Raw genomic sequence first — 19,467 nt, 5'->3', positions numbered from 1 at the left:
GAGGTATGCCATACTTTGGCCCTTAAATTGCTCTGACTAAATATTTTTATATGCTTCCAGGTGAATATATGAACTACCTATGCCCATTGTGGCATTGACCTTAGGGAGAACAGCCGGTCTGAATGACTGTGGCCAAGTTCAATGTGCTTGTTATTTATAAGAAAGGCAGATCGAGTTTATATTATGAAAGTTTCCATGTTTTTTATTCACTGCTTTCTTCCACATGTTCCTTTTTCTTCCTTTGACTTTTGTTGTCATTTTGCATCTCACTGTGGTGGTTCCCTGAGGCCTTTCCTAGCTAGGCAAATCTGAAACGTGAAGCTTTTTTCCTGCTTACTGTCTGGTTAACTTCTAGCCCACATGACAACAACAAAAACAAGAAAAAGTCATATCAGATGAAGATTTTTGTTTCTCAAATAATAACTAATTTGTATAATACCAAGTCTTATTAATGTAATAGAACTGAAAAATCAGTATTTGGGCTTGAGAAAGAAAATATCACTGGAAAGAGAAATATGCCATATTTCTTCTACTCACCAAGCAACAAAAATTACCAAAATATACCCATCTGCAGCAATTCGTCAGTTAGTATACATCTTCACTTGAAATTCTATGCTTTTTGTATGTGTGGCTATTCATACTTTAAAGGGATATGAATCATAAGTGGAAAATATGCTCCAGAATTTAGGGAAATAAGAAGAAAAACTTATATTTTTCAGCTTCATTCTTTGCCAGCATTTCATTCTGAGATATACTTTTAGATTTCTCAATGACAAGAAGAAAACATTTTCTATTATTTTCTGCAAAAACACCCTGGGTGACTCACATGTTATATACTTCCCACTCGCTCTTTGAATGAATACTGAGAAGGTCAGGGACAGGAGATAAAATATTTTTCCGCAGAGCCAAAGACATGTGAAGAACTTCCAAGAAATGGCATGATCCTGTTTGTAATCTCTCACGGTTTGCGAAAAGTAAACTCTAAAAGATTTCTCCCACCTTTAAGGCATATGTTAATGGTCAAAATGCAAGCATGAGTGAGTGTATTATATATGTCTGTTTACTTGCATCATAGCCTTTTGGGACACGGAGCTTTGTCTCTCTTGTAATTATTTGATAGCATTTGTTCAAAAGAGGATCTCATTCTGAATTTTCACAATCAAAAGCCAGTTCTTACTATCCCCTAAAGAATAGTGAAAGTGTAGTAGATTTTATCTTTTCTTTTCTCTTTTGTGTTCATGTATTGTCAAAGCTTCCTGAGGAATAATTAAGTAGTTAAGTAGTAAAAGGGATTGTCATTATAGCCACAGTGATGTTTTATCATAAGACGATATCTATTTTGAAGAAGAAGAAATCATTCTCTGCTCATCAAATATTTGTACCTGCAGAGTTTATTAGAGATATTTAGGTTGAATTTTATATAGACCACGAGAAACTTAACTGGCATTTCCTTATTCCACAAAGAGTTACTGAATGCCTGCTGTATGCTTAAACACTATTTCAGATCCTATTGTAGAAAACAATTCCAAAACTCCTGCCTTCACCATTGTGTGGAAATAAAATAAATAATATTAATGAGATAATTACACAGTATATTAGAGAATAATATGGAGGAAAAAGAAGCATAGGTCGAGGAGAGAATGTTAGAATGGGAGATAATGATTTTAAATAGAGTAATAGGAAAGCTTCACAGAGAAAGTGACTTAGGCGATGTCTTGAAATGAGAGAACAAACTCTATGGGCTATCTGCAGAAATGGGATTCTAGGCAAAACAGTCAATTGTAGAAATTAGAGACAGAAGAAAGCTTAACACATTAGGGAAACAGCAAGCAGGCCTGTGTGGCTATAGCAATGAAAACAATGGGGACAGTAGTAGGACATGATGGCAGAGATACCAGGGTGATGGTACATTATTTAGGGTCTTGCAGGGGATTATAAATACTTTGGCTTTCACTATAGGAAAGGGTCAGTGGAGGGGTTGAGCAGAGAATAAAATTATCTGGCTTAAGGTATTTTTATGTGTTATTATAATCTTATACCTAAAAATATACATAGTTATGCATCTCACTGAATTATTAAAAATGTACATAACCATTTAACCACCACCTGGGTGGAAGAAATAGGACATTATTGAGTATCTCAGAAGGCTCTTTGTGAGCCTTCTGGTGAATGCTTCTCTCTCCAAAGTAATTACTATCCTTCTAATACTATCAATTTACCTGTTCTTGAAACATACATAAGGGAAATCATACATCATATGTTTTATGCGTGGACTATTTTATTCATAATTATATTTGTGAATATTTAGCTGTGGCTTTTCATATGATTGTAATTCATTTATTTTCATTGCTCTATAATATTCCTTGGAATGCATATAGTACAGATATCCACCCTATTGTTACTGGGATATTTGAATTTTTTCTAGTTTTCAGCTGTTAGGAATAATGCTGCTATGAGTAGTAGGATGCATATCTTTTGGTGTATAGTTGCAAAAATTTATGCTTTATAAATATGAGTTACTGGATCCTAGGGAATGCATACGTGTTCATCTTTAGCAGGTAATATCAAAGAATATTTGAAAATTTTATCCAAATGTACACTGTCAGAAGTCATATATGACAATTCCCAATATTCTATCTTTTGCCAGATCTTGGTTGTGTCACTTTTTAAAGAATTTTTTGGTAGGATATATAGTAGTGTCTTATTGCAGTTTTAAATTACATTTCCTTCATAAACAGTGTGGTTGAACACATTTTTCTGTTTTCATGGGCTATTTAGATATGTGCTTTTAAAATGACTTTACAAGAGGCTTACACAGTTTTCCATTTTGAATTTGTTATTGCTTTAAAGATTTAAAAATGTATTTTGAATGTCTTTGTCAATTATATATATTGCAAAATATTCTATCATCCATGTGGCTTGTCTTCCATTATCATATATTTTTTTTAAAATAGATACTCAATATTTTTAAAAATACAATTGCACATTTATAGTACAATCTAATTTCTGACATGTATATATTCCCTTCTGCAATCTTTTTAAAAATTATTATTATTATACTTTAAGTTCTGGGGTCCATGTGCAGGTTGGACAGGATTATCCAAATATTGAATCAAGTTTTAAAATAACTAATTCTTTATTTCAAAGTAATAAAAATATTCTACTTTATTTTCTAGAAGCCTTTTTATTAAATAAAATTTTAATATAATATCCAAGAGTGGCATTGTTATTTAAATATTTATTTATTTTAGAATGGACAGATAACATTCTATGGTTTTATTCGGTCAATATGATGTTATTAAGTACATATAAACGTGGAATCGTTAAATCTAACTTGTTAATCTAATATTTAACAAATTTATTATCTCACAGTTATTTCTGTGATGTGAACACGTAAAATCCACTTTCTTCACATTTTTCAAGAACACAATGTATCATCATTAACTATAGTCACCTTGCTGTTGAAATTTATTTATATCATTAATTTTAATTATGTATCCTTTGATTGATATCTCCCCTTAACCCTCACCTACTAAGCACTCTAACCTCTTATAAACACCATGCTACTCTTTAATTCTATGAGAATAACTTTTTAGATTACACATATGACTGAGATCATGCAGTATATGTCTCTCTGCTCCCGGTTTATTTCATGTAGCATAATGTATTACCTGTTCATCCATGTCACAAACGGCAGGATTTCATTCTCTTTATGGCTGAATAGTATTTTGTTGTGTATATATCACATTTTCTTTATCTATTCATCCATTGATGGACACTTAGGTTGATTCCATATTTTGATGATTGCGAAATAATGAAGGGGTTGCAGATATCTGCAATAAACATGGGGCTGTAGATATCTCTTTGATATATTGACTCAATTCTTTTAAATGTGTATCCAATGGTGAGATTGTTGGATCATATCCTATATATATTTTTAATTTTTTGAGGAAACTCCATATTGTTTTTCATAATGACTGTACTAATTTACATTACCACCAACAGTGTATAAGTGTTCCCTTTTCTCTGCATTCTCACCAACCATTGCCCTCTTTTGTCCATTTGATCATGAATATTCTGACTGGACTGAGATGCTATCTCATTGTGATTTTGATTGTATTTATCTGATGAATGATGCTGAGTATTTTTTCATATGCTTTTTGGTCATTTGCAGTTTATATTTTAAGAAATGTCTAGTCAGGTTTTTTTTGCCCACTTTTAAATTGAATTATTTGGTGATGGTGGCGGTTTTTGCTATTGAGTTCATTATATATTTTGAATATTAATCCTTTATAAGATGCATAGCTTGCAAATATTTTCTCCTATTCTGTAGGTCATTTTTTGGTTCTGTTGTTTCCTTTTAGCAGAAGCTTTTTATTTTGATGTAATCTCTTTTGTCTATTTTTGTTTTTCTTGCCTTAGGTTTTGCCTACATTAATGTGTAGTTTTTCCCTTATTTTTTCCCATCTAGTAGTTTTACAGCTTTAGGTCACATATTTCAGTGTTTAAACTGTTGGTAGATGATTTTTTATATGTGGTATAAGGGTATAAGTTCATTCTTCTGCATACAGATACTCAATTTTCCCAATACCATTTATTGGAAAGACTGTCCTTTCCCTATTGTGTGTTTTTGGCAGTTTTGTCAAAATACTAGGTGACTGTATATCACCTGTGGATTTATTTCTGGACTCTGTATTCTTTTCCATTGGTTTATGTATCTGTTTTTATGCCAGCATCATGCTGTTTTGGTTACTATGGCTTCATAGTATACTTTGAGGTCAGGTAGTGTGGGGCCTCCAAGTTTGCTCTTTTGGGTCAGTTACTTTGGCTATTCCAGGTCTTTTGTGGTTCCATACAAATTTTTGGATTGTTGTTTCTATTTCTGTGAAGAATGCCATTGGCATTTTTATAAATCTGTAGATTGTTTTGGGGTAATATGAATAGTTTAACAGTGTTAATTATTTGAATCCATGAATACAGGATTATCTTTCTGTTTATTTCTGTCTTCAGTTTTTTTCTTTAATAAATGTTTTGTGGTTTTATTGTAGCTGTCTTTCACCTCCTTGGTTAAATTAATTCCTAAGAATTTTATTTTTTATTTTATAGCTATTGTATATAAGATTGTTATATTGAATTCTTTTCAGACAGTTGATTATTACCGCATAAAAGTGCTACTGGTTTTTGTATGTTGATTTTGTATTCTACAAACGTATCGAATTCATTTATCACTTCTAAGAGTTGTCTTGATAATGTTTCTATGTTTTTCTATGGATAAACTCATGTCATCTGTAATGAGAAACAATTTGACTTCTTTTCCAATTTGAGTGCCTTTTATTTCGTTCTGTTGCTGATTCTTTGGTCAAAACTTCCAGTACTCTATTAAATAGCTGTGGTGAAAGTGAGCATCCTTGTCTTTTTGTCAGTTCTTAGAAGAACTTTCAGTTTTTCCTAAGTCAGTATGATTTTAGCTGTGGGTTCTCCTATATGGCCTTTATTATTATGTTGATATATGCTCCTTCTGTGCCTAAATTTGTTAAATCTTTATCATGAAGCAATAATTTTATCAGCTGCCTTTTTGGCATCTATTAAAATAATCATATAGTTTTTGTTTTTTATTCTATTAGTGTAATGTGTTACACTTTTTGATTCATATATACTGAATCACTCTTGCATTCCTGGAAGAAAATCCACTTGGTTGTGGTGAACTGTCTTTTTAATGGGTTGTGGATTCAGTTTGCCAGTATTCTGTTGAGAATTTTTGCTTCTATGGTCAAGTTATTGCCTTGTAGTTTTTTTTTTTCAATTTTTTTTTAAAAAATGTATTTTAAAGTTTTATATGTACGTGGTAAATGCATATATTTATGGAGCACATAAAATACTTTGATACAGACATGCAATAAACAATAATCACATCATGGTAAATGGGATATCCATTCTCCTCAAGCATTTTTATCCTTTGGGTTACAGATAATTCAATTATACTCTTTTAGTTACTTTAAAATGTACAATTAAATTATGATTGACTATAGTAACACTGTTGTGCTATTAAATACTAGATTCTATTCATTATTCCTACTTTTTGTATCTTTTTTTTTTGAGACGGAGTTTCGCTCTTGTTACCCAGGCTGGAGTGCAATGGCGCGATCTCGGCTCACGGCAACCTCCGCCTCCTGGGTTCAGGCAATTCTCCTGCCTCAGCCTCCTGAGTAGCTGGGGTTACAGGCACGCGCCACCATGCCCAGCTAATTTTTTTGCACCTTTAGTAGAGACGGGGTTTCACCATGTTGATCAGGATGGTCTCGATCTCTTGACCTCGTGATCCACCCGCCTCGGCCTCCCAAAGTGCTGGGATTACAGGCTTGAGCCACCATGCCCGGCTCTTTTTGTATCTATTAACAATCCCCACCTGCCTGCCCATTCCCCCAGTCACTATCTTTCCCAGTTTCTGGTAACTATCCTTCAACTCTCTATCTCCATGAGTTCAATTGTTTTAATTTTTAGCTCCCACAAATAAATGACAACATACAAAGTAGAATTTATCCCAGGGATGCAAGAATGGTTCAATATATGCAAATTAATCAATATGATACATAATATTAACAGTACGTAGGAGAATAACCATATGATCATTTCAGTTACTGCTAAAAAATATTTGATAAAGTTCAACATCCATTTATCATAAAAATTCTCAAAAAACAGAATAAAAGGAAAAAAACTGCAACATAATAAAAGCCAAATATGACAGACCCACAGCTAGAATCATGCTGAAGGAGAGAAACTGAAAGCCTTTAATATCTGGAGCACAACAAGAATGCCAATTTTTACCACTTTATTTACTATAGTACTATAAGTCCTGGCTAAAACAATCAGACAAAAGAAAGAAATAAAAGGGGGTGGGCGTGGTGGCTCACGCCCGTAATCCCAGCACTTTGGGAGGCCAAGGTCAGTGGATCATAAGGTCAGGATATCAAGACCATCCTGACTAACACACTGAAACCCCATGTCTACTGAAAATACAAAAAATTAGCCAGGTGTGATAGCACGCACCTGTAGTTAGTTCCAGCTACTTGGGAGGCTGAGACAGGAGAATTGCTTGAACCCAGGAGGTGGAGATTGCAGTGAGCTGAGATTGTGCCATTGCACTCCAGCCTGGGTGACAAAGCACGACTTATCTCAAACAACAACAACAACAACAACAACAACAACAACAAAAAAAAAAAAAAAAAAAAAAAAAAAAAAAAAAAAAAAAGAAAGAAATAAAATAAAAGGCATCCAAATTGGAAAGGGAGAGGTAAAATTATCCTTGTTTGCAGATTATGTGATTTATTTTATGTTTGGAAAAACCTAAAAACTCCACAAAAACACTATTGTAACTGATAATTTTAGTACAGTTGCAGAATACAAAAACAACATATAAAAGTCAGCAGCATTACCAGATGTCAATAGTGAGCTGTCTGAAAAATCAAGAAAGTAATCCCATTTATGATAGCTACAAATAAAATTAAATATCTGATAATTAACCAAGAAGGTGAAAGATCTCTACAATGAAAACTATAAAACATTGATAAAAGAAACTAAAGAAGACACAAAGAAATGGAAAGTATTCCATGTTCATAATTTGAAAGAACCATTGTTAAAATGTTAATATGACTTGGTTACGTTAAAAACAATCTACAGGTTCAATCTCTATCAAAATACCAATGTCATTCTTCACAGAAATAAAAAAAGTCCTAAAATTAATATGGAACCCCAAATGATCCAGAATAGCCAGAGATATCCTGAACAAATAAACCAAAACTGGATGAATCACATTACCTGACTTCAAACTATACTATAGAGCTATGATAACCAAAACAGCATGATACTGGCATAAAAAACAGACCCATAGGCTAATGGAACATAATAGAAAACCCAGAAGCAAATCCATACATCAACAGTGAACTCATTTTCTGCTAAAGTGCCAAGAACATACATTGGGGAAAGAACAGTCTCTTCAATAAATGGTGCTAGGAAAACTGGATATCCGTATGCAGAGGAATGAAACTAGACCCTATCTCTTGGCATATAAAAAAATCAAATCAAAATGGATTACGGCTTAAATCTAAGACCTCAAACAAACCGCTAAAAGAAAATATTGGGGAAAACTCTCTTAGACATTGGTCTAGGCAAAGATTTCTTAAGAAATACTCCACAAACACAGGCCACCAAAGCAAAAACGGACAAGTGGGTCACATCCAGCTAAAAAGCTTCTGCACATCCAAGGAAAAAATCAACAATGTGAAATTTCAATCTACAGAATGGGAGAAAATATTTGCAAACTACCCATCTGACAAGGGATTAACAACCAGAATATATAAGGAAACAACTCTACAGGGGGAAAAAAGTCCTCTAATCATTAATTTTAAAATGGGCAAAGGATCTGAACAGAGATTTCTCAAAAGAAGACAATATAAATAGCAAACAGATATATAAAAAGGTGCTCAACACCATCGATCATCAGAGAAATGTACATCAAAGGGGCAATGAGATATCATCTCACCCCAGTTAAAATGGCTTTTATTTAAAGACGGCAACAGTAAATGCTAGTGAGGATGTGGAGAAAAGGGAACTCTCAGACTCTGTTGGTGGGAATGTGAATTAGTACAACCACTAAGGAAAACAGTTTAAGGGTTCCTCCAAAAATTAAATATAGAGCTACATTATGGTCTTGCAACCTCATTGCTAGGTATATATCCAAAAGAAAGAATACCAGCATATCAAAGAGTTATCTGCATTCTCATGTTTATTGTAGCTCTGTTCACTATAGCTAAGATTTGGAAACAACCTAAGTTTCCATCAATAGGTGGATGAATAAAGAAAATGTGGTGTATATATATATAGATAGATAGATAGATAGATATATAGACAGCTAGATTGCTAGATAGATATCGATAGATAGATATAGATACACACACACACAATATATATATAGAGTACTAGTGAGCCATAAAAAGAATGAGATCATTTGATCTCATTTGAATACAATAGAGTACTACTGAGCCATAAAAAGAATGAGATCATTTGCAAAAGCATGGATGAAATGGAGATCATTGTGTTAAGTGAAAGAAGCCAGGGACAGATAGACAAACTTCCCATGTTCTCACTTATTTGTGAGAACTAAAACAAAACGATTGAATCTGGGGTCCATTGGGGTGAAATGGGGTAGCGATGGGGGAGTGGGGAGGTGGAGAGAGAGCATGGGGAGAAATGACAGATATAGGTGAGGGGAAGGAAGGCAGCAAATCACACTGCCATGTGTGTACCTATGCAACAATCTTGCATGTTCTTCACATGTACCCCCAAACCTAAAATGCAGTAAAGAGTAGAATGATGATTACCAGAAGCTGAGAAGGATAGTGTGGGTGTGGGATGGGGAAAAATGGGGATGGTTATGTCTACAAAAAATATAAAAACTAAATAATATCTAGTATTTGATAGCACAACAGTGTGAATAGAGTCAATAATGATTTAATTGTACATTTAAAAAATAACCAAAAGAATGTAACTGGATTGTTTGTAACACAAAAGATAAATGCTTGAGGGGACAAATAGCCAATTTTTCATGATGTGATTATTATGTATTGTATGCCTGTACCCAAATATACTCCATAAATATATACACCTACTATGCACCCACAGAAATAAAAAATAACAAAACAAAACAAAAACCATTGTTTAGCAAGCCCAGCTAAGGGTTAACAGACTCTTTAGCAAATGTGATTTTGTTTAACTTACTATATGATTTATGGAATCTCAGACATTGTATAATTACATACAGCTAGATGTTATAGAAAATCGCTAAATTGTATCTTTTTAGTGTGGTAGAAAAGGTAATCCCAAAGATTAAGGTCATATTGTCCCTTTTTATAGCTTTATGAAAGAATATTAATCTTTTTGTCTTGTTGATGACATTTGTTAACTTTCAAGTTCAGGGGTATATGTGCAAGTTTGTTATATAGGTAAGCTGTGTCATAAGACATTAATTGGATTGTGTCTAATTTAATAATTTTATTTTAGTGTTCAATTGTGCTCTGAAATGTAAAATCACACTTTTCATATTCTTTTTTGAACTGGCTTTGTTATCCTGTTGTCCCTCATTAATTAGTTAAATGCTGTTTTTGACATTTGTTAATTACTTATTTGTTTGGAAATAATGTTTTATGATATTTAAAAATTGTACTTTGACAGTCACAGTCTATAAACAAATTTAATTACTAAGGACAACAGCTGTGCTTTCTGGATACAATCAATGAATAGATGCCGATAGGTAAGCTGCTTGAGGATTCAAGAAATCAGGTGTTGTATCAAGACTCTATTACCTTAAAGGATAAATAACAAACTACCCTTGGAATTATTCCAGGGATAAATATCATAGCTTGGTATTTATCCTTCAGTTTCTGCCACTTCAAGGAGCATGACTGAGATAAAAACCAGTGAGAATCTTCTTCAGATACAGACTGAGGCATGAAAAATGGATGGCATATACAAATAAATCAATGGCAAATTGCCAATTAATCAATCCAAAGTAAGTAAAATAAGTGGGATCTGTTATGCAATAGGTCTAACTGCTTCAGATCCTGCAGGTCCCAAGGTCAGCTTCCTAGCAAGAACTAAATTTAATACAACTCAAATAGCAACAGCCTAGAGAATCCCAGGGCTACAACTCAAATAGTAGCAGCCTAGAGAATCCCAGGGCTCATTAAACTAAGCAGTGTTGTAAGAACCATCAAAACTTCAAATTCAGCCAGAGTCATAGGGACAGGAGATCTTTCCAGTTCATGCAGCCAGCCTTCAACTAGGGCTTGGCTTATAAATAAGCAGTTAAGGCATGTGTAGGGCAGCTGCTATGGTCATCTGAATATTGTCCATTTTGATGGCCTCAGAATGAAGAGAGCGCTGGTAGGATGAATGGGCGGATAATACCTTTCTTCCTTAAAACCACATAGCTTCTGACAAGCAAAGATGTAGGTTTCTCAGATATGTTTATTCTATTCAAAGCTTCCCTTCTCTCCCTGCTCCTCTGTCTTGACTCTGATGCTATTTTTATGTTTACTGTTGTCCTCATTCTTTTTTTCTATATACCCTGGTATTGATTGTTTTTAAATATAAGAGATCATTTGAGTTTTGTTGTTTTAAGTTTACTCTTAGAAACATTCACAGAACAATGGCATTCCTATAGCATCAAGGAATTCTAAGGCTAGTTGTGTCTTAGAAGATAGTTGCAATATTTGGATAAGATAGGACCAAATTCACATAACTGAAGGCACGGGTTTCATGGCAATATTGTCTTAAGACTACCTAATTCTGCTATAGTCCCTATTATATTCTGTTTTCTATTTCTTTAATTATTAAAGCTTCTTTTTTGCTAAAATCTTCTTTACTTTTCACAGGTGCAATTTAGAATGCAATGTTTCAAACAAGGCCAAAGAAGGTTTAGAGCAGAAAGCTTGTTCCTTTTTCAATAGGGAATTCCACTGTAGGTACTATGCTCAACTAATGGTATCCACTTCTTCATTTTCAGGAAAAATGTAAAAATGCACCAAATACCTCTAAAAGAAATTAATATGGAATTGAAACTACAGCTAGCAAATCATTTTCTGTTGCTGAGATGGTCAAATTTCCTCTCCTAATAATGCTTTTAGTTCTACACAGACCAAATAAATGCAAGACAAACATAATAGCAAAACATAATATACTATATGCTTAAAAACATACACATGCCCAAGTACCAGGAGAAAAACTTTCCTCCTTTGATTCATATTTTTCTCATAAAAATCTCTGGTTCCCTTTTTAGAAGACAGGAGACTAGCTGCTCAGCTGTACCCAAGTAGCCTGTGATTATTTAAGAAGCTTTAGTTTGTCCACTTGCCTCCAAGCAGGGCCCTTCCATAAAGACTTCCATTTTGCATTAAGCATTTTCAATTTCTTTGGCTCATTTTGTGTACTTAAAAATATTTTTATTGATGTTTTTCTACATTCTTAGGTTATTCTTAGGATATGAAACATGAAATTCTTGGTAGGGCTCGATCTTACTGTTAATGGGACGATGGAGTATTTTTGAATGTGGCTTTCTAAGCCCTGTAGGGCTTTGACAAGGGAAATTATCTTGTTATTGGGGGTAGTTTTGGGGTGTAGACATTTTTTCATGTTGATGGATATAGTGTTCTTTTCATTCTTCACAGACAGTCCCAGGTCTAGTTTCTTATTGTGATCAGATTTCAGAAACACACAAGCTGGGAGACGACTCTACCAAAAGTGGAAATATTATTAAACCTAAAGGAAAGCTTTCTGTATTGTTTAGTATTACATTTTATATTGTCTAAAGATTGCAAATTTATCGTCATTAAAAAAAATTCCAAGAATAATCAGAATCCAGCCCTTACCTTGATTAAAACTCAAATAACCAACATACAGGGCTGCCTATTTTTGTCTTATTTAATTGTAAAGATTTTGATACCATTATTAATAAAAATCTTATCAGAGTAATCACCTAGGAACTGTCCAAAGTATTTATAGTACTGAAATTTCCTAATATTAAATCTTTAAACAAGTAGGCCATAAACTTAGGCTTATAAATGGTTTGTAGTAATTTAGGTTATAGTATATTTTACATATTCTTGTCTTATTTAATCTTCTGACTTATTTAATTTTAATATTGTCTGTTTTAATACAATCTTTTCTTTCTTAATATATGTTTGGTTGAAATAACAAGTGTACAAGACACCCTTGGTATACTATGCCATTAGGAAATAATCACATTGTTTCTCTGTCATTTTGTGAGACTAAATTATAACAGTGAGTTAGATTATGTGTTTCCATTGTTTCCTGGTTTCTAGAAACCTTTCTTTAATTTTAAAAAATAACTTTGGTTACTCTTTCTCAGGCTTTTCCAGTTTTCCTAAGATTATGTTTAAAATTAGATTCATAATTTTAATGAGACTTGACCTCTGTTAATTAGACATTTTAGGTAACTGAAAAGAACATCCAAATGATGTTTTCTTGTGGACATTTATAATCTTTGGTGCATCCAGAAAAGATTGGAGAATTTTCAATATAGCAGAGCTCAAGTAGGGCTGTACATATAACAGCAAATTTTTCCCTAAATTGTATTTCTTGCTTTGTTTTATTTTCCAGTTGATTCTAGAAAGTGAGGTAATTCCTTCTATTAATTGTAAGACTATAGATTTAGATGCACTGTGAACCTGGCTAGATAGGCAGATGAAGAGGATGGTCACAAACACGGTGTGACAGAGGCATCCAAAGGTGGCCTGAGCCCCAAATGTCTCTCTCACTGGCTTATCTTGGAATAATGTCCTAGAGAAAGTTTTTTTGTCATTAAGCATTTTAATTTTTAAAATTTAAGTACTTTTCTGCATTGTCTATGTAAATACCTGATACCTAGTATGAATTATTTTTATTGGATAACGTTCTCTGAATGACTTGATAGAACCAAGTACAACATGAATTACATAACTTGACACGCAAAATAAAATCTTGTCTTCATAGTTTGCCTATAGCTGATTCTAGATAAAAATATTCTAGACAGAAATGTATCTACTAAGTTTTAACTACTTCAATGGAAGAAATGTATCAGTGTTCTCTGATTTTCTGTCTATAATCCAAGGTACTGTTTTCAAACACTGGGGATGAGTGTGAGTGTAGAGCAGGGGAAGATGGATCTAACGATATCTTAGCAAATCCTTTATTTTCTTAAGTACCTATGGTTGTTGAAAAGTCCAGAAGCAACACAATTCTGGTTTCTTTTATTATTCTTTCTTATGAAAGGGTCATGGTAAGCGTTGGTGCATGTTTCCATGATATGGGTGATGACCCTTGATCTCTTTTCTTGGTGATTAGTATCTTTTAATCATCGTCCTACTCATCCTGAGTCTGACGCTTCATCTTAAAGATTGAGACTATTTCTTCTTACCTCATCTTTACAAACTTTCCAATCTCTGTGACCTGGGAAATAAAGACAAAAAATATGAGCTGCTTTTTAATCCTTTCTAAATGATTTGTTTCCTAATGTATTCATTAATAACTACTAACCTTTGTAAAATATAGCAGTTTTATTGTTTACAACCCATTCTTCCTTTGATTTGATAAATTATTGAGCTTATGCTACACAGTAAGTATTGTGTCTTACATACAAAGATGAGTAAGAGATATTTCCTCATTTTGAGATACCTAATTATTTTTTTATGGTGCTCATAGGCATTACATTTGATTCTCAAAGTAATCTTGGGAGATATTATTAATCTGTATTAGATGTAATAACCAACAAATTAAACTCAGAGTTTATTTCCTTGCCTGAGAGTACTCCATTGGTAATGGTGGAGGTAGGCATTGGATCTAGATACTTCATTCCAGAACTTTTGTCCTTAGAGGATATTATTCTGAATATTAAAAGAAATGGAAAGATTAGCATGCTCTTAACACCTCATGTCCAGACACTGTTTTCCTTCTAGTTTATTGTGAATGCAATTTAAAAGTATTACAGGAATAAAGAGTTGGAAGAAATAGTTCCTTGTTTTTATCAGTATAAGAGTGTACTGCCTATACTACCTCAGAGAACTTGCTTAAATAATTTTTATATTGTTAATATATTATATACATATATAATTTATATATGTCTATCTTAAATCTCTCTTATTCTGATTTAATTCTTTTTTATCTAGGTCACTTGATATTCTTGGTTTGATGAAAAAAGGACAAGATTCTAACGTGACAGAATTTGTTCTTCTGGGCCTATCCTCTTCTTGGGAGCTGCAGCGATTTCTTTTCTTACTATTTTTGTTTTTTTACGTTGCTATTGTCCTGGGAAACCTTTTGATAGTGGTAACAGTGCAAGCCAATGCTCATCTGCTCCAATCTCCTATGTATTATTTTTTATGTCATCTCTCTTTCATTGACTTAAGCCTGAGCTGGGTTACCGTGCCAAAGATGTTAGGGGATTTCCTACAGCAGAACAAGACCATCTCTTTTTCAGGATGCCTGGCCCAGATCTACTTCCTCCACTTTCTAGGAGGCAGTGAGATGTTTCTGCTGACAGTTATGGCCTATGACAGGTATGTTGCCATCTGTAACCCTCTGCACTACCTTAGAGTCATGAACTCCCAGCTGTGCCTTCGGCTGGTTCTTGCCTGCTGGTGTGGGGGCTTTATCCACTCTATCATGCAGGTCATACTAGTCATCCAGCTGCCTTTCTGTGGCCCCAATGAACTGGACAACTTCTACTGTGATGTCCCACAAGTCATGAAGCTGGCCTGCATGGACACCTATATGGTAGAGGTGCTGATGACAGCCAACAGTGGTCTGCTGTCTCTTGTTTGCTTCTTGATCTTACTATTCTCTTATGCTATCATCCTGATCACCCTGAGAACACACTTTTGCCAGGGCCAGAACAAGCTCCTCTCTACCTGTGCCTCCCACCTGACAGTGGTCAGCCTGATCTTTGTGCCATGCGTATTCATCTATTTGAGACCTTTCTGCAGCTTCTCTGTGGATAAGATATTCTCCGTGTTTTACACAGTGATCACACCTATGTTGAACCCCCTCATCTACACACTCAGAAATGCTGATATGAAGATAGCTATGAAGAAGCTGAGAATAAAACCATGTGGCATTTTGTTGCCTTGTTAAAGAATGAGCAGAAGAGGTGATTTGAAAAGCATACTCTTTCTTGGAACACTCTTAACTCATCTTGTACATGTGTAAAAACCATATTGGCGACTTTGGTATAAAAGAGAAGACAGCATAAAGATTATAATGGATCACTCTTGATTATGGTTTAAAGCATAGGCGGCACTCTAGAAAGCCACTTATGTTTTTTGACTATAATGAGGAGAACTCAGGAACTCAGGAGAATTTACTAGCCACAAATGATAACAAGGGAGTGCTAGGGTTAGAAGACACCTTGAAAGATCAGCTTTATGTTTTTAAGTACCCTTTATTTATTCAATTTGTTTCACTTTTTTTTTTTTTTTTTTTTTTTTTTTTTTTGAGACAGAGTTTTGCTCTTGTTACCCAGGCTGGAGTGCAATGGCACGATCTCGGCTCACCGCAACTTCCGCCTCCTGGGCTCAGGCAATTCTCCTGCCTCAGCCCCCTGAGTAGCTGGGATTACAGACACGAGCCACCATGCCCAGCTAATTTTTTGTATTTTGAGTAGAGACGGGGTTTCACCATGTTGACCAGGATGGTCTCTATCTCTTGACTTCGTGATCCACCCGCCTCAGCCTCCCAAAGTGCTGGGATTACAGGCTTGAGCCACCGTGCCCGGTGCTTGTTTCACTTTTTAATTCTATTCAAATGAAAGAAGAAATCTTATCTCTTTTTGTGTTCCATTCCACCAGGGGTTGATGATTCCTAGTGTTAGGACGTTCCTTCTGGTGTCTCATCAGATCCTCTTCTGAAGTAGTATGAATTTATTTGTTCTGTTACAAACCATGCTGGGAAACAGTAACAACCACCCTATTTACTAGTATTTACCTAGGAACTGTGTTCCATAGTGTCCCAAATCTTAGAAATGTAGTCAAGCATCACTGTAATAAACATATGCTCTTCACAAAGTTTATTGCGAGAGAAAGGAAGTTCAGGAGTGCTGGGGTGATGGAAACTGTTAGTATTTTGTTGCATAGGCTTCCCAAGAAGAGGTATCCAATTTCACATAGAGTTTAAATGAAACTCTAAAGGTTTCACATATCTTTAAATGAAATTACAGTAGGGGCGAGCAGAGAGGCTGAATCTTCAACTGAACATAATGTTTAAGAGTTTTAAGCTCTAAAGGAAAGGACGAAGAAACTGGACTGTGGTTGAAAGCACTCATTGTTGGGATGTTCGCAGTTATTACCTTTGAGTCTCAAACATGTATTGAGGAACAAATAATATTACCTAACTTCATTTTTGAGAATGAACTCAGAGTTAAGTGACTTGCCGACAACCACTTAGAAAAAAAGTAATCAATCAAGAAAGGTAATAATTACATAATTAATTTTTTTTCTCCTTAGAGTATTTATCCCAACTCTACAGATTGATTGCTTTGTTCCTTTTCGTTCCGTTCTGTTCCTTTCCTTTCCTTTTCCTTCCTTCCCTCCCTCCCTTCCTCCTTCCCTCCCTTCCTCCCTTCCTCCCTTCCTCTCTTCCTTCCTTCCTTCCTTCCTTCCTCCTGACAGAGTCTCACTCTTGTCTCCCAGGCTGGAGTGCACTGGTGTGATCTCGACTCACTGCAACCTCCATCTTCCAGGTTCGAGCAGTCCTCCTGCCTGAGCCACCCAAGTAGCTGGGATTAGAGGTGCCCACCACCATGCCCGCTACTTTTAATATTTTTAGTAGAGACGGCGTTTCTCCATGTTGGCCAGGCTGGTCTTGAACTCCTGACCACAGGTGATCTTCCTGCCTTGGCTTCCAAAAGTGCTGGGATTACAGGCATGAACTACTGTGCCAGGCCGGATTACTTAATTTCTATAATACCTGTATAGGAGCTTCAGAGCTGTAAGATTCCTAAAAAGGTTAACTTAAACATTTACATTTAAGGTTATCTATCTCTGACATAGGATCCTTGCAACATTTCATGGCTATAAAAATGTCTTTATTTTTGTGTTGGGAGTTAATGACTTTATATTTAAGCAGCCATATGTATGTATGTGTGTATGTATATATTGCTACAGAAGGACTCCTCAGAGACTCGGAACTAGGTTGCCATTTGGGGGACTCTTAAATAGTATGAGTAAGGGTGAGAATGGCATATCTGGTACATCATGTTCTCCTCTTTTGCATCACTCCACTCAGCATTTTCAGAGTCTTTTGCATATGATAAATATCCTGAGGAGCAGTATGATATTCTGAAGATAGTATCTTGAATATCCTGAAGTGCAGGAAACTGCTGAGAGTAGTGTGTGAGTTAACAGGAAGATCTGAGTGGTTCTGTGGATTACCAGGCATGTTTCAAGGCCATAGAGCTCCAGCCTTTCTCTTAGTATAAGCTGGCTACAACATCCCCTTCTTCTGATGTTCCTCCTTAATAGCAAAATTTAGAGTCTTGGCAAATCATTTTAAATGTCCTGTTGACAGCTGGAATTGGTAGCATTATTGTAAGAAAAGCAAGAGCTTTTTGTATTCCCCTTTGCATTTTCAAGTCTCTTTGTTTAACCAATTATATATATATTAAAATTCTTTTTATTAATAAATGATAACATTTCTGTTTCTTGAGACTGCACAGGATTGATGTTATCTAGGTGCCTGGTCCTCCAGAGTTTCCTGTTCCGATACCATGAGCCCACTTTCACAGCTTGCCTGAGCCTCTTCTCTGTCCTCCTGAGAGTGAACCATACTGTGTATGCACCCCCAAACTGCAGAGCTGGTTGAGGGGCCCTGTGTGTAAAGCATGTGGACAAAGCCTGCACATTTGGGCAGCAGAGTCCACATTCATACCTGAGAGACCCCTTATGGTGGGGTTTGAAACTGAGAAGAGGTGGACTGAAGGTCTGAGGGTCAAAGGCCTGCTCTGCTCATGCTGACATGTTCCAGTGCTGAAATTCAAGGTGCCTGAGGATTTTCGATTGGAAACTGGCCTTCCAGTAATTATGAGGCTATGAGATTTTTTATTTACATTTGTTAGCTTGACATATAGCTTTTAGACATATGTTACATGGGCTTCATTTGTACTCTTGTCCTGGGCTCCATAGATATTTGGGATGGATTTTCCCAACAAATAGGAGAAACGTGCTCATCATCACTAATCAGAGAAGTGCCTACCAAAACCACAATGAGAGACTATCATGTCCAATCAGAATGGCTATTACTAAAAAGTTGGAAATGCTGAATATCACAGAATATAATTATACCTCATCCTATTTTCCATATTGTTGTATTACTGTGGTACATTTGTCAAATGAATAACCCAATACTGATGCATTATTATTAACTACATTGTACCTTTTATTCAGATTTCATTAGTTCTTCCTTAATGAAGTGGCTTACTCATGTCGCCTATTTTTTAATTTATCATGGCAATTATTTAATTTATTGTCCTTAAGTTCTTTATCTTCCCAAAAAGCTTTTTGTAATTATTCTGTAAATAAATACTTGAAAATACCTGGTGAGCTTCCATTACTTAGAGGAAATTCTGAAATCTATAGCGTAAATACAGTGCAGTTCTAGTGTTTAACTCTTTAAGTGAGCATTTGACTCCCCCTACTCTGCCCACATCTGTGCATGGTTCTTACTTATTTGTCATGTAAAACTTGTATATATTTGTCCTGTACAACAGGATGTTTTGAAATAAATACGTCTACATAGTAAAATGGCTCAATTGAGTCAATTAACGTATACATCCTAGCCCTACCAGTCTCTTCCCCTTATTTAATCAAATCTATACTTTATGTTTACATGTTCTATCCTACCTCAGATTCTGGTGGAAATATTATC

At 35.0% G+C, this 19,467-nt stretch overlaps 1 protein-coding gene across 1 annotated transcript; it reads left to right on the top strand.

Moving 5' to 3' along the window:
• Nucleotides 1-14,718: 14,718 nt before the first annotated feature.
• LOC101051110 (olfactory receptor 4Q3) lies at nucleotides 14,719-15,681 on the top strand. Its single transcript, XM_010346271.2, has one exon. It carries the CDS (start codon nucleotides 14,740-14,742, stop codon nucleotides 15,679-15,681), a length of 942 nt encoding a protein of 313 aa, XP_010344573.1. The 5' UTR covers nucleotides 14,719-14,739.
• The last annotated feature ends 3,786 nt before the right edge of the window (nucleotides 15,682-19,467 follow it).

Source organism: Saimiri boliviensis, chromosome 2, assembly GCF_048565385.1.
Source record: "Saimiri boliviensis isolate mSaiBol1 chromosome 2, mSaiBol1.pri, whole genome shotgun sequence".
Lineage (NCBI taxonomy): Eukaryota > Metazoa > Chordata > Mammalia > Primates > Cebidae > Saimiri > Saimiri boliviensis.
Note: the sequence above shows the minus strand (reverse complement) of the source record. Positions and strands in the feature narration are given on the sequence as shown.